General features: G+C 40.5%; 1 protein-coding gene across 1 annotated transcript in view; it reads right to left on the bottom strand.

Annotated features, from left to right (window-relative positions):
- Window positions 1–5,826: 5,826 nt before the first annotated feature.
- The window catches only part of LOC139457085 (protein turtle homolog B-like), a 77,251-nt gene continuing 61,919 nt past the window's right edge, over window positions 5,827–21,158 (bottom strand). The window contains exons 6-11 of the mRNA XM_071238527.1: window positions 10,041–10,337; window positions 8,889–9,020; window positions 8,155–8,176; window positions 7,549–7,601; window positions 6,563–6,658; window positions 5,827–6,431 (exon numbers count right to left, since the gene is read on the bottom strand). Of these exons, the coding sequence (XP_071094628.1) occupies window positions 6,295–6,431; window positions 6,563–6,658; window positions 7,549–7,601; window positions 8,155–8,176; window positions 8,889–9,020; window positions 10,041–10,337 (737 nt within the window). The 3' untranslated portion in view covers window positions 5,827–6,294. The remainder of the gene's footprint in view (window positions 6,432–6,562; window positions 6,659–7,548; window positions 7,602–8,154; window positions 8,177–8,888; window positions 9,021–10,040; window positions 10,338–21,158) is intronic.

The following is a 21,158-nucleotide window of genomic DNA, read 5'->3' as shown; positions in this document are numbered from 1 at the left end:
TCACTGATTTAGTGTCAATGAACGGGTGTCAAATGTATGTTGTTGCCTCAGATGCTGCTTAGATATTACATGGCTTCTATTAATGTCTGCTTCAAAAGAGCGTCAGCACTTGAGAGAACCCCCCCACACACAAGTTTCTCGCACGTCTAAGTGATAACTCGTCACAGGCCAATCGATAGGAGAATGTCCCTTATGGGACATTGTTGTCTAAAATAGGATATCATAGTATCATGTAAATTATGGACAAAACTTCAAACATTCGAAGTCAATGTTTCGGCATAAGTATACTTAAAATTGTCTCAGATTTTATAATCTTAAAATGAAAATAAGCGCTAACTTGATTCTCATTGACAATAGCTACTGAAAATAATGTAAATACTCTGTACATCTACAGGTGGCTTATAGGATGAAATGTTTTTATATTTACTCATATTTGTAAATTTGATTATGACAAATCATGGAAGACATAAATCACACTATCAAGGGTACCTGGGCACCGTTCCACAAAGAAATGATATTATATACTCATCAACACCTTCACAGATAACCATGGAAAACAAGCATCAGAGAGGTAGTAGTTTCAGCAAGTTCTCATTTTATCATATGTAATTATTTCCACAGCTAAGAGTATAAAAAATGTGAAGCTTGGAAAATAAATTTTGTATCTACCGTATTCAACGTAATAAGCGCCCCGCTCTAATAAGCGCCCACGGCGACATTTGTTGATATATTGGCCAGTGAACAATCCCAATTAGCACCCCTTCCGATTGATCAATGTACACAAGACTTATTTATTCGTGTATAATACGCACTCGTGTGTTATATGCACCCTTAATTATGGGCAATTAAATTCTGGAAAAATATATCTGTTGTATATAAACATTTCGTGTATGTTGGTTGGTTGGTTGGTTGGTTGTGTAACGTCGCACTCAGCTATATTCCAGCTATATGACGGCGGTCTGTAAATAATCGAGTCTGGACCAGACAATCCAGTGATTGATATCATGAGCATCGATCCACGTAATGATGTATGTAAAATATGTCATCCTTGTATCTATAACGGTTTCTGAGAAAATGTGTCCCACTTGAGGGTAGAGTGCACCATGACTAAAATATAAGGCAAGGACCATAACTCCCTTAATGATGTGTGCAAAATGTCTTTCTTGTACCAATAGTGGTTCCTGAGACACTGTTTAGACTGAAGGATCTGTTTGTAGTTTTCCCAATTTATCATATATATGTTCATGTCTCTAAGCTGTGTCATAAAACCCCGTACTTATAAATATTGTTTTGGTTGGAAGATATAGTGTGCCTCTTGGTTGATTTAATCTTAAACTTATGACTCTAATCTTATACTTAGGATTCGGTTACTACATGTTTACAATTAACTCAGCTCAGTTATCCCAACCATAGTTCCGCCAGAACAACTAAATATTCATACGGCTAAATATTTATTTGTTAGTAAATGAAGATTCAAAGACTGACATTATTTTTTGGGTACCAAATAACATCATATTAATGCTTCAAATATCGTTTATCTTTTATCTTTTTCTCTGTGTATCAATTTCACCTATATGTTTCTTTTTTAGGAGAAAAGGTTGCAGAGCTGCAGTGGTGATTTGCGCCCAACTGTTTGACTAGATATGTCTTACGCCGTTTTAGATTAAATCTTGAAAAATCAACCCCAAACTATAATCCATCAGTGTTCAAAACAAATGTAAATGGACAGTGTCACATCTAAAGAGTGTATGTTTCGTCAAGGATAGTGAGTTTGTGTGTTCTGTAATGGATAGAGTTACTTAGCTTGGCTAAATGCATCATCTCCCGGTCCAGACAAATCCATCTCATGTTACGTTTCTACCGGAATCAATGTAAAATGTATGCATAACCTCCTTTCAATTACATTGTGAAGTAGCAGAAACGTAAGAGAGAACGAAGCATGCAACAGGGATGGTACTAAATAGAAGAATTTGTACCAAATGTGCCACTGTTCAAGGGTCAGTTTAGTTCGTGAAATGATGTCACCGTGGAAAATGTGGAGGAAGAGCAACAGCGGATTTGTTGTTTGACTACAATATGTTGCTAAGTGACCACCCTTATGTAACTTTTCGAAGGATTACCCATTTCTGTGGTCAGTGAGTGACTGAAGTTATTTTTATATATGCTATTTTCATAGCCCTTTGTTTTGGTATTTATTAAATGAAGCCAGAAAAGCATTTTTCTAAGCATTTCCACCAGTACTTTGTTTAACTTCTACATGTATGGGCAACTTTGGGGATTGTTAGACCGTGGGATCCCCACACGAAGTGTCTTAGGGTGTGGTATAGGAAACAGCATTAAAGAGTTCAAGATCTACCATGAAAACAAAGACTACGACTGAATTACAAGCTTTATTGTTACAGGAGGTACAATGATACGTATACATAATCATAATGCAATCAGTACACACAATGGCAGAAAATCAAAGCGGTAGATGAGATTACAATACATACAGGACACAGTATGAAATAGTGAGTGAGTGAGTGAGTGAGTGAGTGGGTGGGTGGGTTGGGTTTAACAACGCTTAGAACAGTTGTAACCTTAGGGGTCGGGTACTATACCCTTCTCCCTTGGTCACTTGTTCTGATCAACCACTCCTTGGTTCTGGGGATGATGTAGCTCTCTCTCAAAATCACAAGTCAGCTTGTTTGCTCAAGTCCTTTTTATTTAAGATGGAATTAATCATAAATATACACATGAGGTCCTCAGTTATTTTCTTGTAGCCTGTATAACTTAAATACAACACATACCTTGATGATGCGTTGAAGAGCCTGATAGCATTTCTGATCAACTCTTAACTCTACTTCTTTTCTGACCCGGAATTCCAATCTATAGAGAGAACCTCTCTGTTCAGCCTTGGGTCTCTGAATCCCCACACCACTCCCGGACAACTCATGAAATACTCTCGATGGTAATTTTATCTCACCCTTCCGAAATAATGTTCCAAGTCATACCGAAATGACCCATACACTCATGTCAACAGAAGCTAATTTCCAATCTCCCAATGACAGATTCAGTTTGTGCTATCAAACTCTTCTTGTCTAAAATAACTCAGTTAACTTTCTAAATTCATCTGTCAATCAAACATAGTTCATGAACCTAGGATGAAAGCCAGATACTATGTCAAAATGGTATTTACCAATTAACCAAGATATCCTTACTCAGATTCCAATCAAGCAATAATTCATACAATATTTGGTCCCTTCAAGACTGATTATCTATACCATCTTTTCATTTGCTCTCTTGTACTTATATAACAAGACCAGATCCTGCTAATTCCCTTTTTCTGATGAGAAGTTGTCACCAACAGCAATAGAATCATTAATCTTTTGACCTCTTGAGCCTAATAGAATTTCATTAACCACATTTTAAGTTAATATTAAAAACACTTTTTCCAAAATACCCTGGTTATACAGTATTTCAGTTGTATTACCGCATGTCAACTTGATGGGGGAGGAAAGTTCGAGGTTAGGCTGGCTTTACATGACAATTTACCGATTTATGCTTATGAATGGTAGTCAAATGTATGTTGGTCGCGTACATCCAATCAGATATGCAGGTCTTGAGGTGGCTTTACATGACAACTTCACAAGTTCACTGATTTAATGTCAATGAACGGGTGTCAAATGTATGTTGTTGCCTCAGATGCTGCTTAGATATTACATGGCTTCTATTAATGTCTGCTTCAAAAGAGCGTCAGCACTTGAGAGAACCCCCCCACACACAAGTTTCTCGCACGTCTAAGTGATAACTCGTCACAGGCCAATCGATAGGAGAATGTCCCTTATGGGACATTGTTGTCTAAAATAGGATATCATAGTATCATGTAAATTATGGACAAAACTTCAAACATTCGAAGTCAATGTTTCGGCATAAGTATACTTAAAATTGTCTCAGATTTTATAATCTTAAAATGAAAATAAGCGCTAACTTGATTCTCATTGACAATAGCTACTGAAAATAATGTAAATACTCTGTACATCTACAGGTGGCTTATAGGATGAAATGTTTTTATATTTACTCATATTTGTAAATTTGATTATGACAAATCATGGAAGACATAAATCACACTATCAAGGGTACCTGGGCACCGTTCCAAAAAGAAATGATATTATATACTCATCAACACCTTCACAGATAACCATGGAAAACAAGCATCAGAGAGGTAGTAGTTTCAGCAAGTTCTCATTTTATCATATGTAATTATTTCCACAGCTAAGAGTATAAAAAATGTGAAGCTTGGAAAATAAATTTTGTATCTACCGTATTCAACGTAATAAGCGCCCACGGCGACATTTGTTGATATATTGGCCAGTGAACAATCCCAATTAGCACCCCTTCCGATTGATCAATGTACACAAGACTTATTTATTCGTGTATAATACGCACTCGTGTGTTATATGCACCCTTAATTATGGGCAATTAAATTCTGGAAAAATATATCTGTTGTATATAAACATTTCAGGCTAAAAACATTACTATTCTAATAAGAGCCCCCTATTTCTAATTTTGAGAGCGCCCTGGGTGCTTATTACGTCGAATACGGTATATCAAATCATACATGAATAATACAAATATATGAGTCGAGTAGTGAAAAAAATTATCACATGTATACTTTTGATGTGATTTATTTTCACGTTTACTTCACTTCACTTCAATCATCAAACTTCAAATCAAACACTGAAAAGAAATATCCAGAAGCCTGCCTTTGACATAAAACCGACAGACACATGCCTACTACTGTTATTACATAGGTAAATATTAACAATCATTATTCATATAATCAACAATCAAACAATCATATATATACTACTCAAAGTTTCTTTGGAACAATCAGATGTGTCGTTCTACTTCAATATACACTTAGCATGTTATGAGGATCTGTTTTGTGTCTATCCCTATCAAAGGTGGAGTAGTATATATATGCAATTATATTTTGTCTGATTATAGATATTCATCTACATAATATAACGGTAACCCCATTTTTCAGGGCATTATCATTTGCAGAAGCCTGAGGTCTTCCATTAACTGCCTGACAAAGGAGGGCAGTTGAAAAGACCGAGGTATTCTGCAAATAATAATGCCCTGAAAAATAGCGTTACTGTTATCATAGCTAAAATGGATGGAATTTGTTAATTTGTAAAATTTGTAAAAAGGAACAACAATATCGGTCTTGAAACATTTACTGCAATCAACACGAATGTCACTGACCCACTTTTACAAATATGGAAACATCACAGAACAAACCAGATGACGTCACTATTGAACGTTACGTCACCTATCCCTACCCTATGACGTCACCTAACAACAGGCTTGATAATGGCCCGTCGTCAAGTAATATGAGGGCATTATCAAGTTACAGTGGCCTGCTGATTTCCGATAACATGCGGGCGGTTTAATGATAATGCTATCCATTTTAGTTATAAGATTTAGTTATAAATCTTTCTGACACAATCTTTATTTCAGAAACAGTACAATGTATATCATGAGAGTCTGTGATTCAATTGTTTGTAATGTCGCAGTTAGCTCCTTTTGAGTGTTAGCTCATGTATATATCGGTTAATACAATAAATGTAAATCTTTAAGACTTCTACAGGACTGAAGCGGAGTCACAAGGAAGGGAAACAACTCTTCACTCCTTAGTCAGATATTACTGCTGCTATTGATGCTTTTATACATTGCTCTCCCTTTTTGTACACAGGTTATGCATATGACCTTTCACAACATCCTTGTCTGTAAACGATCACAAGTCTGTAATACACACTTGTTTACCCGGAACTGATTTACAGTGTCCCAAACAAGGAAAAAACTCCTTGTGATATCACGTTTTGAAATACTTCCTTATACACAAGCAGGTTAGTCATGTAGCTTAAATATCGGTTACAGCTCCAGATAAAGGTTTGCATATGAGAATTGTACACACCAGCTTGTCTTTTTACAACCATTACTCTTAAGGTATAAAATATGTGATAAACAAACAATTAAATAGACATGTTACTTCTGTCAACAAAAAGCAGATCGCATATCTTTTTCTGTTCTTGTATATATCAAAAATATACAATTACAGAACAAAACTAATGCCTCATTAACAATGATGTATCAAATTGGGCAGATTAAATTTACATCCAAACATTTTACATCTGGACTGAAAAATAAATGTATATATATAACATAAAAGGATGTCTATAATTATGACTACAGAACCGTTCATATTATACATGTATACTTAATAATGGATCGTGAAACGAATTGAGTTCATATTTGCCTTGGAGGATCGTCACCTTGAGACTGAGCATCGCTGTTCTGGTAGGTGGAAGTACTGATGGCCTCGTACGTTACTGGGGGTGTCTCTGTCAAGCCTTCGTAGGTTCTAGCATCTGCTTGGACATCAACTAAACATACAAGCATAATTGAGCGACAACCTACAACACTAACTAAAAAACATATCTGAACACTATATTCAACACATGTGCATAGAAAGTAATAAAAAAAAACCAGAGCAAATGCCTAATTCTCCACCTACCGTTGATATTATCATTTATATTCAGCTTCGAGTAGTGCTGTTTGTCTAATTCTTCCTTTCTCAAGCTTGAGTACTGGACTGGACTGTTCGTTTGATCTAAATACAAACAATAATACAAATAAATACAATAATAAAACACAATGATGAAAACATGCGCATGCTAAGACAATGTAACTTGTTTGTGTTGATGATAATAAACATATTTGCTAATTATAGCTGTGATACCAAGCTCGTGTTTGATAAATTTCAGAGGTTGGTGAAAGATTTTTTGTTAAATCGTGTTATTCTGAACGTTTTAAGCAGGAAATCACAATTTATATATTAAAAATATGGAACTTCGTGAATGTATCGTGCTAGGTTACGAGCTGTGACAAAGATTTTTCATGCATATATTTTTGCATTAAACGTTGTGTCCGAGCCGAGAATTCAAGGCGACGAAAGCCGAGATGTCATTTGACTTACATTACACGCGATCGCACGAAACGATGGAAATAATAACTTAGATGTAAGTTTGATTACTTTTAGATATATTTTTGTTGATTTTATTTATCACTTTGTATAATAAATTTAAATATTTGCTTAAACCGCCTTTATTTTGCTCTTTGACATGTTCGATGCGGACCCGTTGTCGAAATGTGTGTCTGAGAATTTTATTTTCAATAACATCGCGGGAAATAGTGAATAATTTTTTAATTTATAGATAAAAAATGATAAATTGAAATGGAATACGTATTTCAGACATTGTGAAATGTGACAGATTTAATAAATGAATGATATTACAGGTAAATCTAGGTCCATAAAAATATATACTATTTTGACGTGACGTGAGATAAACTCATATTGATGATTTGAGATTTGCCGAGCGCCCTCCCCCGCCTCGGCCTCGGTTAAACGGCTCATCGTCTATAACGCCCACCAATTATTTGGACCCCATTGGTAGCGTTGTAGCGAGGGACCACTGTACTAAACACTTGTCGTCCACATACCCAAAGATGAATAGTCTCGGTTGTCAGTGTCCTCAGTAGCCTGGTTTCTGGAGCTGGGGGTAAAAGTGTGTCAGTAAACTATGATTACACAACATGTTCTTCTTAAGTAGATGTTATTAATCTCTTAAGAAATTCTGACATTTGTTGTGGATACCTTTAGTTGTTGTTTGACTATGTACATGTTGTAACTATGGCGATACAAAGCAGAAAGTCTTCTTCTGACTACATCTATCCTTGTTCAGTTAATAATTTATTGACTTAAAAAAAATGTGTAGGTCTTTAATTCTGGTTTGGTTCACATGGAGATAGCATTACCTTTCTTGTTCAGCATTTCCTGAAAGAAAACACAAAAAACTTCATATATGTTTTGCTATGTATATATGTTGACGAGCACACAAATGGAGGGAGTTGTCAATGTGACAGTGTGATATTGATTATTTGTTGTTTAACGCCACACTCAGCAATACTCCAGCTATTGTGGTCTGTAAACAATCGAGTCTGGACCAGACAATCCAGTGGTTGATATCATGAGCATCGATCAATTCAATAGGGATACGATGATATGCATCAACCAAGTCAGCGATCCTGACCAATCCCGTTAGTCGCCTCTTACGACAAGCATGGGTTGCTGAAGACTAATTCTTACCCGGATCTTCACGGGTCCAGTGTGGTATTGGACAGTACTAAGACTACTATGTGTGATCTTCCGTCCTGCTTACAGTGAATGACTGAGTAGGTCTAGTGACAAGAACGGATGGATGATGAACTTCTTTTTTATCATTGGTAGCCACGTTTCGGTTTATAAGTTGGGGCGTAACAGAGCTTTGAACAGTGTTTCAGTTAAATCATCTTATGCCAGTCTGATGATGACTGAAAACCAACAGCGATCCAGATTGCATATGTTTACCAACGAGAACGTGAATGGTACTAACGAATCTGGGATTCGAACCGAGGACCAGTATATACTCGCTGCCATGGCCACAATTCAGCACAGAGAATTGCCAACTTTTCCCTGATAGACACAGAGGAAACTGTTGTTGCAGGCAACATAACTGATGAGATATTATGGGGGTAAGAGTCATAGAAAGTAGATCGCTGGCCCATCACTTGACTGTCTGGTTTGTTTACAAGCCGGCATCGCAAGGCAGGAATACTGCTGTGTGGTGTCAGGTAACAACCTCAAATTAAATCCTGGTGTGTGCGTGGTGGGTGCTACTGGTTGGGCAGGACATGCTAACCAAGTGTGCTGGTATTGAGATTTTATGAGTGAGCATCTCTCTCAACAATAGTATTAAGGCACTACCAGTATAATGATACACGATTATTCCAATGTTATATACCTTTCTGGGTGTTTACAAATCTAAACCCTTTTCTGTAGAAGAACAAAATAACGATCCCTGATATCAGCAAGGTAAAGCAAATGGATCCTATTGCAACTCCTGCAAAAACTGGAGCAGTGGTAATCTTGGGGTCTGCAGTGTCTGGGTGAGTTGCACTGTCTGAAATGGTATGAAATACAAGCAAGTCTGTTGTAGCAGGGAGTATACAATGCAAGCTGTAGTTTAAATTGAACTCTATTATTATCATGGCATTCTATTACTTCATAAAAAACAATCCCTGTACAGTGAAACCCTAATAAGTAGGGACCTGAAAATATGTCTACTTAACAGCTTTACCAGTTAACCAGCTACGACCTGCGTGCCATTGAATCATGCATCTCACATTCTGTATGCATTGTAACACAAGTACAATTTAGACACAAATACAAACTAATATAATAGTCATGAGGTTTACAATCTGTATTCATGTCTGAATTTAATCTTAAATAAACATAAATATCATCTCTTCTTCAGAACACACCTTTGATGTTTATTACCTTGTTACGCTAACAACGGGTCATTATGAACTCTGTGTCAACTCATTTTAGATTAGGGATTAACAGGAAAACTAGGACTTGCAAGTGTTTGGTAATAATTACTCAGCTGAGTGATGGCGTAGTCAGTATTGAGTTTCAAAGAACCACACTGACTGCTATTACTACTTATCACGTCATATTTACTATGTAACATGTGTCTGGGGACCAAGGAAATGTATAACCAGTTTTTTCTTAAAGGGTTCTATATTAAATAAGGATGATTAAATAGTGAGAATGCCTGAGGAAAGTATCTCATAAGAATTTTTTTCTACTTATAAGGAGAATTCACTGTATACTGCTACCGTCTTAGAACAAAAAAAACCTCATAATATTTTCACCATAAATTCAGGGGATAATTCATCAATAATTTCTCAGTCAAATCCACGTTTCAAATATTTGTATGCCAGAACATAAGTTTTCTAGTTCTGATTTCAAATTAATTGCAACTGAAGTTATGCCAATGAGTTATTGCTGAATATCTATCCTTAGGATCCACAGACCAGGAATGCCCTTTTCAAAAGGAAGTTCAAGTTGTAAAATGAAAATCTATATTATATACAAGAAACATAATGTTTACCTCCTGCAGTCCTAGTTTCCAAATAAACATAAGCTCTATTTGTAGAATCAGAGTTGTTATTTTCAGCATGTAGTTTGAACATGTAAGTTGCTCCAGGTGTCAGCCCAGTCACTTCCACCACCATCACAGCGCCAGTGTCGTCATAGGTATTGTAGACAGTCCACTTGGAACAACCAAACTGGAAAACTACAAACTTTTGGGGGCTTCCTCCATTGAATTCGGGCTGCCATGACAACCATATAGACGATGTTGTAAAGTTATCAATAGCTCTAAACTGTGTAGGTGTTTGAGGAGAACCTGACAAGATAAGTTATTTTGTAATGTAAGTTAAATGTTTATTTTAATTTGAGAGATTATTTTCAGTGTTAGCAGAAATCAACAGATTAATGAAAATACTTGAATCAATGAATGAATCACAAAAATGCATTATTAATAAATGATGCACAAATGAATGAATGAATGAATGAATGAATGAATGGGTGGATGGATGAATGGATGGATGGATGGATGGATGAAAAAATAAATGACTAAATTAAAACTGTAAAAGTAGAGATGTTCATTAATTTGCATAACGAATAATGGCTAATAGTACAACTCTACAAGTTAAAACAACATTATATTAGAGGATAAAAAAAAACTGCTGGCTCTTTTATATCTTATTAATGTTGAGCATTACCATGTTTACCATTGGTAACAACTATGAATGGTGAATAGTATCAAACAATAGTTATCATTGTCAATAATTCAAAGAATATTACGTCGATTATATCATAGTTGTGCAAAGTAGTAGTATCTTGCGAACCTGACCTCTTACACATGCTCAAGCGTGGGAAAACCTCACTCATGACCAACTAGTATATGAAAGAAGATTAGAGAGGCAGGTGAGATTAATCCTGATGTAATACAGGTAGTATTCTTTGAATTATTAACAATGAAAACTATTGTTTGATAACTCTTGCAAATACTTTTCTCTATAACTTGACAGCAAGAATACACAGAGGGTTCTGGAATCTAGCAATCCCTGGAATAGGGAGATAAACTAGTTTCTAGGGGAGTCTAATTGTTCTAAAACAAACTAGCAATTTTGGCCACAAAGACCAAAATCATCTCAATAGGCCTCAAATAGGATTCATGGCAAGGACCTTTGCAAATACTTCTGTTGTATTTGTGTCCTTATAGCCCTGCTATTGATGCCCTCTAGGTCTGGCTGAATATCTCTTTGATAGAATCTGGTAAAAGTATTTTTGTATTTCCACTGACAACTGTCTATGACCTGTTCCTCAGAAAAGGTCTTCCATGACTTTTCATGGCTCCAACGGTTGCCAACCGACCTTGTCCCATGCCAAAGGTGTGGTGATCCATCCCATCTCCTTTATGCCTCACTGCAGTGGTACGGTAGGGGAATCTCTCTCCTGACAAGGCGACACTGCCCCCTACTAAACCTTCCTTTCAGCTGACAGACTATCCAACATGGTGGAGGGAAGTTGGGGTGACAAATTGAGGGATGGAACGTCCGAGACGGTTGAGATGTCTGAGGAGGAGGAGGAGGAGGGAAGTGGTGGTGGTGGTGGTGGGGGGGGGCACTAGCACACAGGAAAGAAGTGTGCAAGAGGTCGGGTTGGCAAGATATTACTGTTATGGTATGGACAGTTGACAGTGAAAAGGACGTCTTGAAAATCTATGGTGTGAGGACTGCCTTAATAAAGGATTTATGGCATAGAGGTAAGGTAAGTGCAAGAATTATGATATATGAACCCCTTGTCACGTTTTGAATCATCTAGTTGATCTTCAATGTTGTGATCAGACCAAACATTTCACAGGAATTCTGTTGCCTCATCTGTCCATGAGTATCCCTTTCTATATTTTTTAAAGCCATCATGCACTCACAGTGCATAGCCACATGTGTATGAACCGTTATGGCATAGGTTTTAGTATAAAGGTATGAACTATACTCACTTTTAGATGTCAGTGTAAACACCATCATGTTTTGGCCAACACTGTTCTGGACAATGACAGTATAGCCTCCATAGTCGGCATCTGAGGTGATGTAGATCTGTAACACTGACTGTAGGGCTGTACTGGTGACTGTGATCCCTGTTGTGTTGCTGATGGGTGATACACAACCTCCATCATGTCTGTACCAGGTGCAGGTAGGCAGGGGGTTGGCGATGATGTCTGCTGTGAGGAAAGCAGTGGTGTTCTTTTTCTGGACGACCACTCTTTTCAGCTGTTTCCTGAAGTCATGACGTGGGGAGCCTGAATATAAGTTAATATTAACGTCACAAACTATCATGAGTTTGATCATTTATGACTGTGACTACCTGGTAGTATAGAATGCTTTGAGAATGGGCTATGGCTGTCAGGAGCTTAAAATTGGTTTGGCACTCTCCTGTACATACACAAGCTGTACTCCATGAATTTTATGCTCATAAATATAAACTCTTTGTTGCAAATGTAACCTATTGTGCAGTGCAGCATGATCTTTTAATGTATTTTCAATTTTCAACAAATGTGGTCAAGCATCCAGTCAAGAATCCAGTGGCCAGGCATCATCTGCTTCCATTCATGACAAAGATGTCCTCCCACTGGTCCTGGCTTCGGCACTATGTTAAAAGGTGGTAGACAGAAGTTGGGATATGTAGACCAAGCCTGGATTACAAATGATGAGAGGGGCATGTACGATGTCAGATTCAGCAATCATCCCTACTTCCGGGTTTGGATCCTCATCGGTACTAATAGCACCAAAACTTCATGCAAACTTTCTATGAAATAACATTTGTTAGAAAAATAGGATCCAAATCAATAGATATCCCAAAAAGGCTCACAGGGTTTGATATGTTATTATTATATTGAGCAAGCCTTCATACACAAGCAAATGGATCAGTGTGGACTTGATATTCATTCTCAGCTGCCTGGGGTGAATACAACCCAAGATTAACAGTCACATTACCATCTCATCCTGAGCAGAGGCATATTAGGAACAAATTCACTTGCCTACATGTATTCAATAATGAGTTTGTCATTAACAATCTGTTGCTGCAACAAATTAGGGCATAAACATCCTCGACTACTTGAGTTGCTAATAAGTCTTCTTGCATCCGTATTATGGTATCAAGATGACTTTGTATCAACCCGGCCTGGTCCGTTCTCATAGTGAGTTGCGAACTCCAGCAACAAGCCAGTTGATACAAGCACCAATATCCATTGCATGCGTATTTGCCGCGGAGATATCATTGACACACTCTCAGGTCAAGGTACCTTTGGTGTTAGGCGTACAAATTGAAGAAATCCTCATCAAGTACTTGAAATTCTGAAAGAGGATGAGTCTATATAATACTCTTTCCCATTATCTGACTCTGAATCCATAGCGTCAAATGTGAGAGAGAGTGGGAAGGCATGGTGACGAGTGGTGTAGGTAGGGTCCATTCGGTCCTCATGCTATTCATTGTCTAACAGAAACCAAGACTGGTAATAGGTTGCACATAGAGATTGTGCTGTGGTGTGGTTAACGTAACATGGATGGGTAGGTGACCGTCAATAAATCCACTTGGTTGGCCAACAGTAATCTCTGCATCCTTACTGGTTACAGTGGCAGAAACGGGGCGCTCTCATGAATTCCATGCAGTCCCAGTATCTATGATTTGCTTTTTTGATAATTACACACACAAATTGTCAAATCAGAGAGAGTGGCACGACTCTCAGTTGTGAGTAACAGTAACCTGACGTCACCGAGTCCATGTGATGCATGGGTGATCTCTAGTTTCTTCTGGTAGGCACCGTAAGTTGCTGTGCTACTACCAATGACCCAAACTGTTGGATACCAGCGACATCTTTGGTAGGGAAGTCTCTCAGGTTTTGGTATGAAAAAAATGAGTCCAAAAATAACCCTCCATATTGGTTGGAATAGAACAATTCCGATGCAAGTCTAGGGTATCACTCGGGCTTCACTTGGTTGGCCTACAGTAATCCCTGCATCCTTACTGGTTACCATGGCAGAAACGGGGCGCTCTCATGAAATCCATGCAGTCCCAGTATCTATGATACCCTTTTTTGATAATTACACACACAAGGTCCTCAGATGTTATTTTGTAGCCTGACTTGTTTATACACCCACATATCTGGGGATGCAGAGAAGAGTCTGATAAAACTTCTTATCAACCCTTAACTCTAACACTTTTCTGATCCGGACTTCCAATGTGAGTCTCCGAATTTCCGAACCACTCCCGGACAACTAACAAAATACTATATCGCCAAAATAATGTTTGACGTCATGCGAAATGAATCTTAACCCCTATATCTCAGTAGAATCTAAATTCAATTTCCTCAAGTGATAGATTCTGTTCGTACAATCAAATTCTTATTGTCTAAAATAACTTGGTTAGTTACTGTGCTTGACCATTTCTCTTTGGCACTTAGATGACAAGATCTTATCTGGCTAATTTCCTTCCACACATGAATAAATATTTCTACCCCCAGCCCATCAGTATCGTTTGGTCTCACAGGTCTACAGCTCTTCCCTGATGACCTGATACTTGTAGAATCCATGTGCAGTCCGTGTGGTGGCTGTGTTGTGCCATACAGACAGTGTTGGATCCACACGATGGTTGGGATGATCCCTTAATGGAAGATGATTTGCTACTGACAGAGTCCATGCTGGGGTCTGTGCAGTGGTCAGCATTGAGTGGGATGAGTGTCCATGTTCCGTAGAGCTAATGGATCTTTAGCATGCCAGTCTTGAGAACCTCTCAGGAACTGTGATGGTCGGGAATCCTGGCTGGCTAAGGCATTATAATTGCCATGCTGGCTGTTTGTAGTGGCCTTGCTGTGCATACTGTCTGTTGTTTATGCAGCCTTCTTAGTGGTGGTAGCTTCCGCCAGCAACAGAGAAGCAGATCTTCATGGTGACTGTCTCTCATGCTGCCTCTTGGTCAGGAGATACTTCTGAGCCTGTTCTTCTTGACGTTGTTTGAGCTGCTTAAGCTCCGTTGAAAATGCAGACAGACATTACTCGAAGAGGGATACCACTGCCGACTTAAGCTTGGAAAAAAACTGCTCTAGCATGTTGATGAAAAAATGGGGAATAACTTGGTAAGTGTCTTCGTAGTCGCAGGGGTAGTTGGCGGATTGAAGTGGGGTACTGTCTGGAGAGGGGAGAAAGACAGAAGCGCATCTACTGTCTTCTTAGAGAGGGAAGCAAATTCATCACATCTGGAATTCTCCATAGAAAGAAGTGTGTGTCCCTAAATATCATGGAATGGCGACATCTTCTTGCAACTGGCAAATGACTCGGTTCATTCTGTTTGTTCCGTCTGACTCCCGTAGGGTAAAGACTTCAATATCTTACAGCAAACTGGACTACCAGTATGCTCCCAACCAACTATCAGCCCCTCAGCGCAGATGATGATACTGGTGTACTTCAGTTCTGCAAGTCATATCTTGTACTTATAGCAATAAGCTATACCCTGATGGGCTATTGTCAATCATTTCCTCTTCTCATTCTTAGCATACTCAATTTCTGCAGTTGTGACTAATAGCTTTGACGTAAGTGTAAAAACAGATGCCAAGCTCGTCGGTTTATGTCCTTAGGAGCATAATGTGTGTGGTCTGTCTTCTAGAACTTACCATCCTTTAAAAGCAGGGTAAGTTAAAGTCATGGCTGAATAGGTTTTCACTAGTTCAAAGGTACAAGGTCTTTCAAAAGATCGGCGTCCTGTGTGAAACACCAGAACACGTTTTACCCAAGATCATGTTGCCTCTCCTAGTAGCGCAAAGGAGTCCGACAGGGCAACCCTTATGTACAAGTTATTCATTTTCGACATTCTCATCTCATAATATTCATTGGATTTAATCATGGTTTACAATCAGCTTCCTCATGTACGTCTCACAGTTAAAGTCCTTTTACAGGTATCTGTGCCCAACCAGCCAACCATGGGGTAAATGCATAGTGTAAAAACTTTATGTATTACAATAGACTTGTAGAATTTTCCTATTAGGAATGTTTTATAAGTAATACGTTACCACTGTTATACCGAGGCTGTTGCCCCCCACAACTGCTCTTATAGCGAAATCTTCCACAGAGATCTCATGCAGCACGTGCCTAGCCACCTAGCTGCCATTTGACACCCTTCACTATTGTCTCTTGCGAGAGCAAGTGCTCGGGGGACGGACAGGCGGGCAGCAGCCCAGTGGTAACGTATTACTTATAGAATATTCCGAATAGGAAAATTCTACAAATAACATTAAGTAATACATTACCACTGTTATACCGAGGCTGACTACCACAGTAGGCGGTGGGGAGCACCTACAACCCAAAACCTGACTGCTCGTGTTCCTTCCGGCCAGCGGAAGTAAACAACAAGGCGGAAGCACTCGATGCGCATGCTCCCAGCTCGGCGTTACCATATAGGGATACCAAAGCACTGTCAAGCCCATACCGTAAGGCTCAATCCTTATTGCCAGACGATTGGTGACTCCAAACGGCCCCACTGGATAGGTATTTCATCGCCGCAGCGGATGAGAACACAGTATCCGTGTGAGCTAAATCTTAGATCAGGTTAAACAGTCGAGGGAAATTAATTTCATTAGCCTACTTAAGCGTGTGTAATAGACGCGTGACCTAAATTCAATATTGGAAAGCATGCATTACAAGGTTGCAATACACGATAGACAATTAAATACATAATTGTCAAATCCAAATAATGAAACACACAGAAAGCCGCGCTCACCTGTGGATGAGCACGCTGGCTTGTGGGACCCCAACTCCCGTACCCACGGCTATGGGAATGTTGGATTGACCACCGTGCAAGGTCTGAAGCCTGAGGAGTTCAGGATTGCGCTGGGCACACCCTTAAGATGACCGCTTGTGCCGCGATCAGCGGCCCAAGACGGTGCACACCCTCCGCGTCTTCATCAGAGACCTCTCTGAGGTAATGATTGGCAAAAACAGGGTGACGGTGAGCGGCGGATCCGCTTTGAGATCTAGCCGATAGCCGTACCGGATCGTGTTGACCACCCACGGGTTCTCCCAGTAAGTCTGGAGTCTGGCTCCGACAGAGGAAGGAAAGGGAGGCCTGACAGGCTGCGGCAGACGCAACTGTCCAGGGCTGAATGACTCGGGTTCGCCTACACGAGGCACACGAACCCTGCAAGTGAGAGTCATTTGGAGGAGTCCTAACCGTCCCGAGACGGCTTAGACTTCCCCCAGAGTCCCTTCTTCACCCGAAAGGGCATCATGTTGCCCTTACAGGGGCCCTCAGGGCGGGACCTCTTCCCGTAAGAAGAAGACACCGACCCCTTGGACTTTCCCGGCCGCAGCATCCTGAGGGGCACTCCGTTTAGGGGCACCACCCAGGCGTCTGTGCAGAGACCCAACCAGATCCAACGTATGCCGCGACGCCGTGGCAGACGAAGCAGACTGCTGTTCGTTTAGAACACCAGGGATCCGAATATTAAACAGGATCTGCGCAGACCAAGCCTCCGAAGTAGGTGTCGCCATGTGACATAGCGAGCATGGAGTGCCGAGAGAGGGTGTCCACTGGCTGTAAAGTCGCCTGAGTGACAGTAGCAGCAGGTGGGGTATGGACACCCAACCTCCCCACATGGGCCTCCACGGTGGGACCTGCCTCCGGGAAGGCCAGGTCATGCACCGGGAATGAACCCTTTCAACTTGACGGTGGAGGCAACGGGAGTCCCCGACCGGAGGCCGCCGCAAAGGCTTTCTCCAGGGAAGGCGTAATACCGCGCAACAAGGTTGAAGCGGGGAAAGCCTTGTCGAACGACTCCTCGTAAACCTCGGCGGAACCCACGGAGCCGTGGATTCCCCGCGGTACTGGCAGGGGCTTGGGCATGTCCTCAAAGAGGTCATAAACCATGGCCACGCGGTCCTTAACCGATAGCGGAGCCAACAGTTTGGGGGAAGGACCGGTGACCACAGGAGCCCCCGTCGCACCGAAAGACCCCGCGACCGAACACCCGGCCACCGAAGAGGCCGGGGACTGAACAGCCAGCGGCCTATCCTAGGATAAGGCTACCAGCTTGGAGTCAACGAGGGCCGCCAAGGGATGCGCTGCAGCATGGAAGTGGTACCCGCAAGGGGACCCCGACCGGACGAGCCGGCCACCAAAGGGGTGGAGACAGACTGCACGTAGAGCCTGCAGCGCTCGAACGCCTCAGGCCCCAGGCCGTCGCACAGGGCACACCGGGTGTCCCCGCAAGGAACCCTGCACCGCGGGCAACGATTGTGGGGATACCGGGACGATAGACATTTGAGGCACACCACGCAACGCCTGGTTGCGGGAATGGAGGGGGGGGGGTGGTGGAGCACAGCGAAGTGTCCATGTCACACATTGTTTAAACTATAAACATAGAAAAAAACTTGGTTACAACAAAGTGCCAAAAATATTCACAACGAACATTTTCACAAGAAAATAAACGAATAAGGCGAATATAAAACACACACATATTGTAGCGTTAGAGAAATAGGTGGTGTTAAAACCCCAAAACATACTATAACAGGGGAACGTAAGACGCAACGTGCAGACAAAACACCCTGTAAGTATATAGAGAAAAGGGCAGGACATTTTTTTTCTGTTGGCGGGAAAAATATTTCCAAGCGTAGTTAAAGCAACGCCCTCAGTAGGTACAGTTTAAATGCAAGCAATAAACAGTAATAAATATCACCAAAGGATGGAGAAAACAGGAATGCTCAGAGCAGTCTTTGTACGTCTTGCTGAGGCAAACGAAGAGACAAGAGTGAAGGGTGTCACATGGCAGCTAGGTGGCTACGCACGTGCTGCATGAGGTAATTGAGATCTCTGTGGAAGATTTCGCTATAAGAGCAGTTGTGGGGGACAACAGCCTCGGTATAACAGTGGTAACGTATTACTTAATGTAATTGTATATTTATATTTATATTTATATATATATTATATATACTATCTCATACACAGGACACACACCTAACCATCCCTGTGTCACAGTTACACCAGACTGTATGCTCCAGAAAGAGAAAGAGGGTGCAGTGAGGTTATCAGGTCGCTTGGGATCAGGGTCACACAGAATTGAAGTGGTATGTGACCTATCTGACCATGGTGATGAGTGGGATGTGTTGGGGTGAGATGATTTTTGAAGAGGGAAAGTTTGTACTAGGATCATTTCCACACCAGGATCAAAGAAAAAGGAAGAAATGCATTTTGTGAGACAGGATATGTTTTTAATCAAACACACAAACAACTCCTCTCTTTTTGTTTAATAAAGTCCTTTGTCCTTAAATTTTTAATTCACTGGACATTAATTAAACTCTTAATTTAATTTCAATATTTCTGTAAAAAGAATTGAAATATGTGATGTGACCTAATCTGATAGGTTAATTGAACATGATTTATCCATAAAAATTCCCACAGGAATTTAAGTTCACATTAAAATAATGAAATTGTACACCCCTCTATCCACAGGGTTTATGTCTACAGGAATGTATCTCATAATATGGTGTATCTACTCACACAGCACATTCAGGGGCATGATTGAGTGGTGAACAGTCCCTGTCTCCCTGTTATCAGCTGAGCAGACATAGGAGCCGTTGTGTAGACACTGAGCTCTCTGTATGGTGTGACTGAGGGTGTTTGTGTTCCTCTGTACCAGCACAGTGTTGTTGTCAACGTTCCTGACAGTCATCTCCACAGTCGGGTTGCTGTCAACATCACAGTCCACGGTCACTATGGCATTCTCAATCACCTCTGACTTATTGAATGACAGATGAGGGGAGGCCAGGTCTGGAAATAAATCACATGTCCTATTAATTTCAAAAGAGTTCTTATACCGTTTCTTGAAAGAATTTATCAATACAACATTGTTTCCGAAATTTTTGTTGACCTGACACACAGTATAACATATTTTTCGAGAAATTTACATACAGTATACAGCCAGTGTGATAGACGTCTGCTGGGGTCCATCAATGCCGTTCTGAGCCTGACAGGTGTAGTCCCCCTGGTCTGTCCTGGACACATTGCTGAGACTGATCTGGCCTGAAGTCAGGTCACTGCTGTCTTTCCTCCATGTTAAAGTACAGCTGGGGTTACACACGGCAGTGCAGGTGGCAGTGAAAGGACCTGACCCCTCCACTCTCTCTAGTGACCCTGATGGTGTGATGGTCATACTGCTGCCTGGTCCATCTAGAAATTTAAGGAGTATATAGTAACCATGCTCACAGTAACCTGCCATAACTAAATGTAATAACAAATGCAGATTACAACAACATTGTCATGACTTACAACATCTGACTATTACCAAATAATAACAAAAATGTGTTTTTAATGATAAATATATCATTTATACTTATCCTGACTCATACTTGCTTGCTTACCTCTTCTTATTCCAAAAGCGTAAAGGAAACTCATTTGCAGTGTTCACAAGGAACAGAAAACATCTCACCCAAACGCACCCCTCTCACCCAAGCCCATCGGAAACACATGACAACCAGTCTAACTCATCACTCCTTAATTTTTCTTCCAATTCTTAAATCGAAACACATCAGAGAGAGTGGCACGACGCTCAGTTGTGAGAAACAGTGACCTGACGTCACCGAGTCCATGTGATGCATGGGTGATCTCTAGTTTCTTCTGGTAGGCACCGTGTGTTACTGTGGTACTACCAATGGTCCTAACTGATGGATACCGGTGACATTATTGGTGGCGAAGTCTCTCAGGTTGGGGTTTGAGTCCAAAAACATCCCGCCATGATTGATGGAATTCCCATGCAAGTCTTGGGTCAATGCTATCGCTCAGACTTCATGGAGGTTAACAGGATGAATAGTCTTAGCATTCTTCTACTCCTAAAACTTGTTTTTGAAGGTGGATGAATAGTGACCGAACTGGGCAAAGGGACAGATCTTCTATGTCTTTGGATTTTAGAATGGAAGAAAGTGTTGGGATATGAAATTGTCTTTCTGGCTGGACTCTCAAACCCAGATGGGCCAATGTGTGTTTACTGCTGTCAAATCTGGTGTGACTGAAGTCCAGGGCATGAATTTCTGACTTTCTGGCTGCTGTTGCTAGTGCCAGAAGGAACAAGGTCTCATTTGTCAGGTTTTCAAAGTCAGCTTCTTTCAGCAGCTCATAAGCA

This window comes from Haliotis cracherodii, unplaced genomic scaffold, assembly GCF_022045235.1.
Source record: "Haliotis cracherodii isolate W230 unplaced genomic scaffold, xgHalCrac1.p SCAF_12, whole genome shotgun sequence".
Classification (NCBI taxonomy): domain Eukaryota; kingdom Metazoa; phylum Mollusca; class Gastropoda; order Lepetellida; family Haliotidae; genus Haliotis; species Haliotis cracherodii.
Note: the sequence above shows the minus strand (reverse complement) of the source record. Positions and strands in the feature narration are given on the sequence as shown.